Below are 10,860 nucleotides of genomic sequence, written 5' to 3'. Positions count from 1 at the left end.
ATTTTGAAGTTGTTTTGGAAAAAAGTAAAGAAAACTGAAAACAAATAAAAGGTGTTTTTGAAAAAAAAATTCTTCTCTTCTCTCCTCTTTCTCCTCATCTTCTCTTTTCATTCTTTCAAAAACAAAAATGAAAACTATACCAAACACTTTTTTTCAGTTTTTTCACTTTCTCAAAAACAAAAATGAAAACTGTACCAAACAACTTTTTGAAAACAACTACAAAACAGTTTTTCAATACAACTACAAAAATTAGAAAATAGAAAACAAAAAACTTTTTGAGTTAACTACCAAACACAACCTATAATTTCTTGTAGTTAAGGCCAGCTAGGAAGGGCGTCCTAGTTCTCTTTAGAGGCCATTCATTTATTGATCTTTTATTTAGTGTTAAAAGACTGATAATACTAAGAAAAATAAATAAAGAATAAAAAAACATAAAAAAATAAAACAAAGTTTTTGCAAGTGTAGGCAAGCGTGTAGGGCAATGTGAAACACTTACAAAAAAATAAAACTGATGTGTTTCACAAATATAACAAAAACAAACAAGTTTAGCATTTTCAAAAAGTCACACATACAAATACGAGAAATGTAGAAGAAAAGATGTTATAAATAGGAAGCTAATGCTTAGTCTCACACTATATATGTTATTTAAAGTCATATATATATATATATATATATATATAGATGGAAATATATAAAATGCTATGACTGAGAGAGTTAGGGTAAATTGAGAGAGAGGGGGTTGTTTTTACTCGGTTAAGTTACTTAAGCAATCACGTGAAGCGTGCCTAAATATTTCAGTTAATATAGTTTCATTGTTCAATTGCTAGTATGTACATAGGTCTCGCATAATTAGAAATCATTAGAGATTTATCAATCGTTCTCAGCAAAATTATTAGATCTCTCATCAGTATCTCTAATCTAATTTGTCATAGACATCTCATCAATATCTCTAATCTCATTCCTTATACTCATACGATGGACCAACAAGCACCAGGACAGCAAGGAGGCGGAGCCCAGGAGTCGGAGGCCAGGGAGCCCAAGGCGTCGTTGCCAATGCCATCGGAGCACTCACCGAAGGTCAATGCGTTTCCATCGGTGGCTTACTTCCATGCGCATTTTGTGGGAGGAGTTACCATAGCAACAACGCCCTTCAAAGTCACACCGTGAAATCTTACCCTAACCTATGAGGAACCAGACTAACTAAGAGCAACATATACAGCCATAGGTGTCCTCGGCAAGCCTAGGGCTTTCGTGTGTTCATTTCTTGATTGTTCTGGTTAATGTTTCTTGTTTAGTTTATATTAGGTTCCAGTTAATTCGTTGTTAACTCACACTATGAGGAGTTTTTAGTTTCTTCGCCGTTCTTCTTCGTAGGGTTTCTACGCCATGTAATATGTTCTTTTCAAGGTTGTACGTATGATAACAAGAGATAAAAGAATGAAGTAGTTTTGTCTTTCTCTCTCTCTGTATGTATATATATATATATATATATATATATATATATATATATATGTGCGCGCGCGCGTGTGTGTGTTTAATATTATTTTCTTTTCTATTGCGAAAAATCCGTAGGCAAGTACACATAGTCGCAAAAGTAGTATATCGTAAGAACGGGTCAAATTCCACGAGGATTAAGCTTAATTAACAATTTAATCAACTAGAAACGAATTGAACTCAAAACATGGAGGAGAATGATTATCTCTAAATTAAACAAAAAGTAAATAAATAAAGTGAATAAAAAATGGGTTTTACGAATATGCGAATGTAAGGACTACGGCTTCATTAGTCTATTCGATGGTTTGGATTCACGAAAAATAATGCATGATTTAAAGACTCAACTTTGCTAGTCACATTCACATCAATATCACTAAAACTCTCTCGAGCATCTAGCAACCTAAACCTATACCGAAATTTTAACTTTCGATCTAAATTCCTAAAACAAAACAAGGTAAGCATTGAACAAAAAAGAACGCATAAACGACTCAGTAACAACCTAACTATCTCTAGCTTAAGAATGTATTACAATAATTCAATTCATGTACACAATCAACCTAATCTTTTTCAAGCATCAAGTCAATATAATATTCATGAATGAGGTAGCTAATTACATTCAAGCATTAAGAACAAAATTGAATTAAGAAAAGCAATATAGAGCGAATAAATACTTCAATTAAGATAAAATCGAATCCACAACCATGTTCAAGACTAGCTACACCATATGGGATTAGTTCATGGAGTAGCAGAAAAACAACGAAGAAGAAGAAAAACTAGAATATAATAAAACAAAAGTCATAAAAATAATCATAAACAAAAACGGGAGTTCAAGAAAATAGGAGAAGAGAATAAAAATCGTGATTGTCGATGGTAGCATAGACGAGGATGAACGGCTCTCCAAAATCTCTATCTCTCCCAAGCAATTTCAAAGCAAAAGCAAAAGTAAAACTAAAAAGAAGCTAAGATGTGTTTTATGAGACTCTATGTCTGATTACATAGGTTTCCTTATGATTTTCAAAGTGATATGGGTCATTAAAATTGATCCAACGGCTCAAAACGATTAAAAAATTGTTAATTTCTGGAACTATCTTACGGAACCTCACGGCGCGCATAAGGTGGGTTTGCGGCGCATAGAGCATATCGCGCGGCGCGTTTTGAGACTTTTGAAGATCGTGCGGAATGCGCCTAATGCTCAGAGATCATGCGAGCATTTCGGCGGCGCGCGCTATCATAATTTTTTGTCACTTTGCTTCTCTTGCTCCGTTTTGACTCCTGGTTGCTTCGTTTTGTCGGAAAATGACTCCAATAAGCCTCTAATAGGTCTTTACTCCTTGGAACATGTAAACCATCATAAACACACTAAAAACATAAAAAAAAATCCAAGAACTTGCTAGATTCAAGCCGAGAAATAGGAGTTTAACGCGTACGCACCTATCATTTTCGCAAGCGACATAAAAAAAATAAATAAAATATAGAATTTGATACCCCTAAATCATCAGAAACCCTGTTCATCAGTTATGTGAAATTTTGATATAGAAGATGTCACATAGAATGTTCGAAGATAAGTGTGAGATGCTCAAAGTATAACTGATGAACAAATAAACAATGCATAAAATTTATAACCCAATTGGATGCATTGTTACCTACGTCTAGAGTGTTGTGGTCCACCAAAAGAGAAATTCAGTATTAAATAAGTAGTCAATGTATTATGAATGATACTTAGAAGCGTGTTTTAGTGAAAACCCGGGTAGTTCTCAAATTCGAGTATGAGATGAAATTCACGGACAAATATATGAAAATTCGAGCATGAGATGAAATTCATGGACAAATATATGAAAATTCGAGTATGAGATAAAATTCACGGACAAATATATGAAAAGACCACTAAAGTATGATTCTATCTGATGAGATTATTGTTAGATCGCAATTTATTAATAATTTTATGTATTATTTATTTTACGTATCACGTAAATTCTTCACCTATTTACCATGTGGAGCATCTTATAACGACTGTGTTCCAATATTTTGTTTCTCATTTAAAAACCGATTATACAATTTCAGTCTTATTGTGACAATATCTCCTACTACTTTGTGTTTTCAAGCTTACTCAACAAAACTTTTATCATCAACTTTCTTTTCCTTATTATATCTTATCTTATCTAAGCGTAATAGGAATTAAAGAGGGTCGAGATCATAAAGCCAAGTTGCCAGCTCAAACAAGCATGCAAATGAGACGGCCTCATATTAATTTTACAAAAATGATTAACATTAGCGGCATCAGCGGCCGTTGATGTTTATTGCTCTTAATTTTAAGGTATTAAAAAAGGAAAAAAAAAAAAAGATAAAGGTATACGCCTGCTCGAGTGATCGAAAAGTTGTCGTAAATACACTCATAAATCTTTTTCAAGCACTTCGCCGATTTATATAATAAAAAGATAAAGCAGATTCATAAATTCGTTTTTCTTCGTCCCATATCTAGTAGTGAATAGAATATGTCTACAGTCTAACCAACTTTGTCCACGTCCATGCGGATAATTTTCGATATTTACCTTATACAATCCTAAAAGGTTCGCATCATAAATCTCCGATAAAGAGACGGAAAAAAAAAGCTTTCAATATTGATTTCCGCCTTTCTAAATGGTTGGACTTGAGTCCATGGTTGGACAAGTGCCGCACACCTCAAGTCTGCCGCGCCAGAGGTCGAAGAGGGTTTATTTTTATTAATTTATAATAAGTGTCGTTAAAAATGCCATTATAATACACTATATACTAGAAATGCCATAACAATATAAATATACATTATATTATATACGGTCTCGTTAGATCTTAAAGAATAGGAGAAATTATAAAGTATAAAAAAATAACGTTTTTGAACTGCAACATTCCTAAAATAGCGATTATTTTAAATAATACGATTATTTTAAATAATATTAAAATAGATTTTTTTAAAACAATAAATAGTTATTTTATTTATAAATAAAATTGCAAACAATGAATAAAGTTGAATAGAGTCCAAAAATATACATATATATTTTTTATAAAAAATTGTAAGTCACTAAAAAAAATCTCACGTACTAAAGCACGTGAAATATTGGATTTGCAATCTAACCAACATTTCAAACATGTTTAAAATCTAACCACATTTGTGACGTGGTTTCATTAATCAGATATCATCTTAAATGATTGTTTCGAGCATTTTCATATGTTAATTTTGGTACGTAAATGGCTAACTTAAGAAAGAAATGGAACATTGGCTAGTTCTTTGATATCAAGTTTGAAATTGGCTAGATAGTTACGACGCCTTGCACTTGCAATTTAAAAAACGTTAATTTTACAGTAAAAATTTTAAGCATGTTATTCTCGCGCGCTTAAGTAAAAATAATGCTACAAGAAGCTAGCTATTAGGATTTCACGAGGTCATCGATAATGATATTCTATTTTAAATAAAAACTCTTAGACTCAACTATATATGTAAACCTAAATTCTATTTCGTATCACAAATATTATAGGGTTTATAGTTAGAGATTTGTAACTGACTAAACCTATTCAAACTTAAGAATTTCATTTTGTCATACGTTTAAGATTTTTTTTATTTCTAGTCATTCGGCTTATGTAGCACATTGTTTATACCATTTTTACCCTTATTAATTAGTTAATATAATTATTTTCGAAATTAATAAAATCTAATTTATTATTCAAAATCCCTAATTATTAGGATCTCGGATATCTCACTCTCTCTCTCTATCTCTATTTTCACGTTCACACACACACACACACTCTCTCTCTCTCTTTGTATTTTCACGTTCCCTCTTTCTCTCTCTCTCTCTCTCTCTCTCTCTCTCTCTCTCTCTCTATCTCTCTCTCACACTTTTAAGCCATGGACAAATGTAAAAAAACATAAAAAAAAAAACGCAATTAATAGTCGTTAATAACTATTAATAGCTTTCTGCTTCAACTAATAGTCGGTAATAACTGTTAATAAGTTTCCTTATTAACAGTTATTACCGACTATTAACTGCGATGCTGTTTTTCAACTTTCGTTACGGTTAAAAATGCAACGAAGAGAGAGAGAGAGAGAGAGAGAGAATTTATGTATAGATAAATTATTTTCATTTAATTTATTTTTGGCAAAGAATTAGGGGAAAAAATAAGGTAATTATGTCATATTGCATCAAAGATTGGTTATTTAACAATTCTAAGTTTTAAAAAAGCTAGTAAGCTAGAGCGCCCTTATAGTTATATAGCTATATAAAAATATTAAGTTTGCATAATACCTTTTATGGTTAATTATAGTTAATTAGTTACATCCTATTTCGTATCACAAATATTATAGGGTTTTATAGTTATATAGCTATATAAATACATTAAGTTTGCATAATAAATTAATATGGTCAATTATAGTTAATTAGTTACTCATTTTATTAACAATAACCAATTGGAAATTTTTACCAAATAATTCTTCTCAATAATTTTTAATGGGCATAAATTATTTGGACAAAATTGTTAATTAATTATTGTTAATAGAAGAGAACCATAAACAATTAAGCCTATTGAAACGTTAGTTTTTTATTCTAGCCTACGTTTCATATTTTTTGGTAACTAGCCATTGTGCTGACATGGTACTAATTATTGTTGGTTAAAATTTCCTTTTCATCCTTTCTTACGTCGTTTTTTTTTAATATTAGTATTTTGCATCTGATTTACACATTTTTATTAACTAGTTTTTAGGATTATGTGTTTTCGTACAATAGTTAATTTTGGTTAATAGGTAGCGATTCATCTTCTTCGGATTATTTTTCTGGGTTTTTGCAAAATTAATTACTAGTAATACGGTGTATTTTTCATCCTCTTCTTCTTAAAAAAAAATATTCTTGATCTGTCTCGTTTGGCTGATTTGTAGCCTTGTTAATGGATACCATCAATTTTTGTGTGTAAATGTGCGAGGGTAATACTATCAATTTTGTTGGTTAATAATATTGGCTGACTAATTAACAAAAATTATGGAAACAACTACTATTTTGCAATTCTAAGTTTCAGAATAGTCAATTATCTACACTGCTCTTAATAGAACTAGTGCTAATTAATTATAATTAACTAAATATTAAATATTTAGTACACAATAAATTTAATACGACTTAATTAGTTATAAATCTCAATGTTGGTAGATTTGTCGCCAACGTTTTGGATGCTTAAGGAAACTACATGCATAAACATTCCCTCTTTATACGCTTCCTTAAAATCCAGATATTATATTATATATTCGTTCATTGCTGACAACGGTGTGTGTGTGTGTCTGAGAGAGAGAGAGAGAGAGAGAGATTCCTTTATTTTTCAGCTTTGAGGTCCTACTGCTGACTCACGTACAGCTTTGATTGACAAACAAAGTCTGGTGTTGTCAAAATGAACGATCATAAAAAATTAGAAATTTGCTATTGGAAAGGACGTGATTACTTGGCTACACAATAGCAGATATATAAGTAACTCGGCCTATCAAATTTGGCCGACATTCAGACCCATGGGTTCGTTTTTTTTATATATTTCTTTTTATTATACGACCACAAGACTTACACGTCAATTTTGATGTTAAAAAAGCATAAGCCAATTTTCAAATCTATACCTGAAAAAAGGCACGATCTCTATAGAATATATTGTCTGTTCAAACTTGGTAAACTGAATGTAAATAACAAGTTTGTCATCAACTTTTTTTTCTTCTTCTCTTTTATGCCTCACCTTATCTAAATTCCATGGTAGGCCTCATAAAAACATGGAATCTTGTACACCAAGAAAACTTGGATACAATTCTGACCTCCCAAAAATCTAACTTTATAGAGATTGACAAGGCAATGGTTGATCACATGACATTTCCAAGTTGTCTTTTTCTAAAGCAGAGGCTTTCACTCTCATTGCTGAGACACTGATGACTCAGATAATCATAACAAAATATCCTAAAATAAATACATCGGCCATTAAGTCCTTCCCTAACCCTTTAAATACACCTCTGTGTTAGCCTCAACAACCAATATAGAAACTTGAAGAGCACTATCAACACTCTTTGCTTGATCATTTGAAGAGCTTTGATTTTCATCCACTCGGTGAAAAATATGAAAACCGGTATCAGTGGACAAGTTATTGGAATTCCAATCAGATCAATAACTTATCCATTAGATCACAGGTCTCCAAAGGCCTTCCTAACCGACAACGAACAACTTTCCGATGCCAGATCTTCACTCACTAGAAGAAGTAAATCCCGTCTACTTACATTTTCTTTTTTTAATCTAAATATAGCAGCACTGAAACGTATAAATTATGATGAAATTGGTTTCTTTGGAAAAGGAATTAACAGTCTGTCCTGTCACAGATGGAGTGCATTCAGTTCTGAACCGAATGAACAAGCTTGGAAAAAAAGCCGACACTTTTGCACACGGAATCAAAGAACACGGTAAGCCTTTTTTCTTCCGTATCAAAATTACTAGTTTGCATATTTATATTTTCAAGCTTACTGATATGACTGCTCTGAATGATTGAAATTCCAGTGAAACTCGGGACTAATATTCGAGAGACTGTCACGGGGAAACTGAGATTAGGAGCTAGAATTCTTCAGTTGGGAGGGTATCAGAAAATCTTCAAGAAATCATTCTGCTTGAGAGAAGGAGAGAAGTTATTGAAGGCTTCTCAATGCTATTTGTCGACCACCGCGGGTCCTATTTCGGGTCTTCTCTTCATCTCCACCGACAAAATCGCGTTTTGCAGCCAAAAATCAATCTCCTTTTCCTCTTCAAACGGGGAAGTATGTAGATCTCGCTACAAGGTAGTGATACCGATATGCGACGTTAAGAGAATCGAGAGAAAAGAGAATGTAGAGAAGCCGTCACAAAAGTACATAGAAATAGTAACGGTCGACAACTTCGACTTCTGGTTCATGGGATTCTTGAACTACAAGAAAGCATTTGGACATCTCCAAGACTCGTGCTCTCAATCTTAGAATTTTATTACGCTATTTAGACTTCTAGGCCACTTTAGCATTTAGGAAAAGAGTTTGCTTAGTCTATGTAATTATATAACTTGTATAAGACTTATGAGAGGAAGCATTAATTAGCTCAATGCGCTCGAATTGATGTATACTATTCCATTAATTATTATTTTTAAGAATTGGAGCTCATACCTACTTATTTTAAAAAATATTATGTGAGAAGTTGATAAGAGGATGCCACATAGAATGTTCGAATGATATGTGTGACAAGATGTAGAAAGTATAAGTTATGAATAAATAAACAATATGTAAAATTTAACTCAATTGGATGCAATGTCACTACTACACGTTGTCAATATATTACACATTAATCTTATCTGAATGATACTTGGAAGCGTGTTTTAGCGGAAAGCGAGCGGATCAAAAATTCGATTTAAGATGAAATTTATAGACAGATATATGAAAAGACCATCATAAGTGTGATTCTATATATCCGATGAGATCGACATGTAATTTATAAGTTTCCTCTAATATTACATCACGAATTGATTAATAATTTTATGTATGCATCACGTAAATTGTCCAATTTACAGTTTGGGGACAATTTGATCACACATGTTTTCCAATATTTTGTGTCTCATTTTTAAACAGATTATACGATATCAGTCATATTATAAAAATATCTCATACTGTTGTGTGTTTCAACCTTGCCCAACAAAACTTTTGTCATGGACTTTCCTTTCCTTATTATATCTATCTTATCTTATCTTAGCTGTCGGGTCTTCTGTGACATGGATAAATTTGGCAAAACAAATTGTAACAATTTTTTAAGTCAAAGCTGAAGAAGTTGTTCAATTAAGTTCAAGACCTGGCCTGGATTATTTCAGTCACTTTCCTCCCGCGCAAATAGAATTGGAATATCTTTCATTTGCGATTTTTATGGACAAAAAAGTATCAGATATTTTAATTATATTTCGACTTACTAGATTTCGTGGAAGATTAGGAATTGTATAGTATAAAACCCACTAGAGTTTGTTTCGATCAATTCACTTTTCTGCTTGGTCAAATTCACGTAGACCTTAATCTAGAATCAGTCTCTCTTCTAGACTTCATCGACAACTGGTTCAAGGAACTTGCTGATGTGCTTTATTTGTACATAGTTTTGTGAGTGTGTATTTTGCGTTGATACGTTGAGAAGATCTTCGAGAGAGGATCGTGCGATCTTTGACAGAAAGAGTCGCGTGAAAAAGAGAGGGAGTCTCTGATCTAATGGGAGCTTAGATTGTCATCCATTGGAGAAGTCAAGGAATCAGATGTTTGAGGGAGGATTTTGTAAGCCTAAGTCTTGTACATTTGATATTGAGATAGTGGATCATTTTTCACCATTGGACGTATCACTCTCTGTTGCGAATTTTCTCGCACACGCAAGTGCACGTGGTCGCAATAGTAATAAATCGTAAGAACGAGTCGATCCCACGGGGACTAGCTAAATTGAAGATTCAAGATTCACAAGCTAATATAGAACTAAATATATTTGATAAGATTGTTGTCACAAAATTTAACTAACACGTCACAAAATTAAATAACTTGATGCACAAAATTTCTATTGGACAAAGGGAAGGGCTATGGTTCACGGGTTCATAAAATAACTTGGATTCGCTGAACTAAGAAAAGAAATAAGCTATTGGAATTCACACTTTTCACTACTCATACTCACTTTAATCGAATTGATAGATCTCTCTCAAGCATCTAACAACCTAAACCGATACCGGAATATCATCTCTCGATCTCAACTCCTAACAAGCACGGCTAGCATTAAAGAACAAGAGTATTATCACGAGTCTAGAACAACCTAGCTATATCTAGCCTAGGAATGAATTCTAGTAACCCACACAAAAACACAACAACCTAATCTTTCTCAAGCATTAGAGTTGAATATAAAATAAGCATGAGTTCATGACATTCATACAAGCATTAAGCATAGTTGTGGATTAAGTAAAAAGTGATGAGAAAAACAACAACCTAACAAATCTAATATCTTGAATCCTACATCGTAATGAACCCGCTACACCATAGCCCTACATGAGACTAGTTCATATTAATAACCATAACAATGAAAATGCTTAAATATGAACACAAGAACAACACACCATGAAACATCATAAGCATATGTAGAACTTGAATTAAAAATATAAGAGTTTAGAGAATAGAACACTTTGAGTAGGAATGTAGCAATGGTAGAATTCTGCAGCTCTCTCCTTCTCTTCAAATTGGAGCCACAAAAATATGAACAAGTCTGGAAATTTTGAAAAACTAATGAAAAACTAAGAGAAAATGAAAAGTTGTTCTTGATAGCACACCCTAAAACCCTTGCCCTCTCTCTTCTTAAAGTATTG

At 32.5% G+C, this 10,860-nt stretch overlaps 1 protein-coding gene across 1 annotated transcript; it reads left to right on the top strand.

The window, feature by feature from the left end:
* Window positions 1–7,351: 7,351 nt before the first annotated feature.
* On the top strand, window positions 7,352–8,595 carry LOC149394413 (GEM-like protein 4). The gene is made up of 3 exons (XM_089618408.1): window positions 7,352–7,734; window positions 7,853–7,933; window positions 8,028–8,595. Exons 1-3 carry the CDS (start codon window positions 7,596–7,598, stop codon window positions 8,474–8,476), a joined length of 669 nt encoding a protein of 222 aa, XP_089474534.1. The 5' UTR covers window positions 7,352–7,595; the 3' UTR covers window positions 8,477–8,595.
* The last annotated feature ends 2,265 nt before the right edge of the window (window positions 8,596–10,860 follow it).

Source organism: Urtica dioica, chromosome 6 (genome assembly GCF_054948205.1).
Source record: "Urtica dioica subsp. dioica isolate 48M chromosome 6, U.dioica_male_clone48M_v1_H2, whole genome shotgun sequence".
Taxonomy (NCBI): Eukaryota; Viridiplantae; Streptophyta; class Magnoliopsida; order Rosales; family Urticaceae; genus Urtica; species Urtica dioica.
The sequence above is the reverse complement of the archived record's forward strand: the minus strand, read 5'-3'. Positions and strand labels throughout refer to the sequence as shown.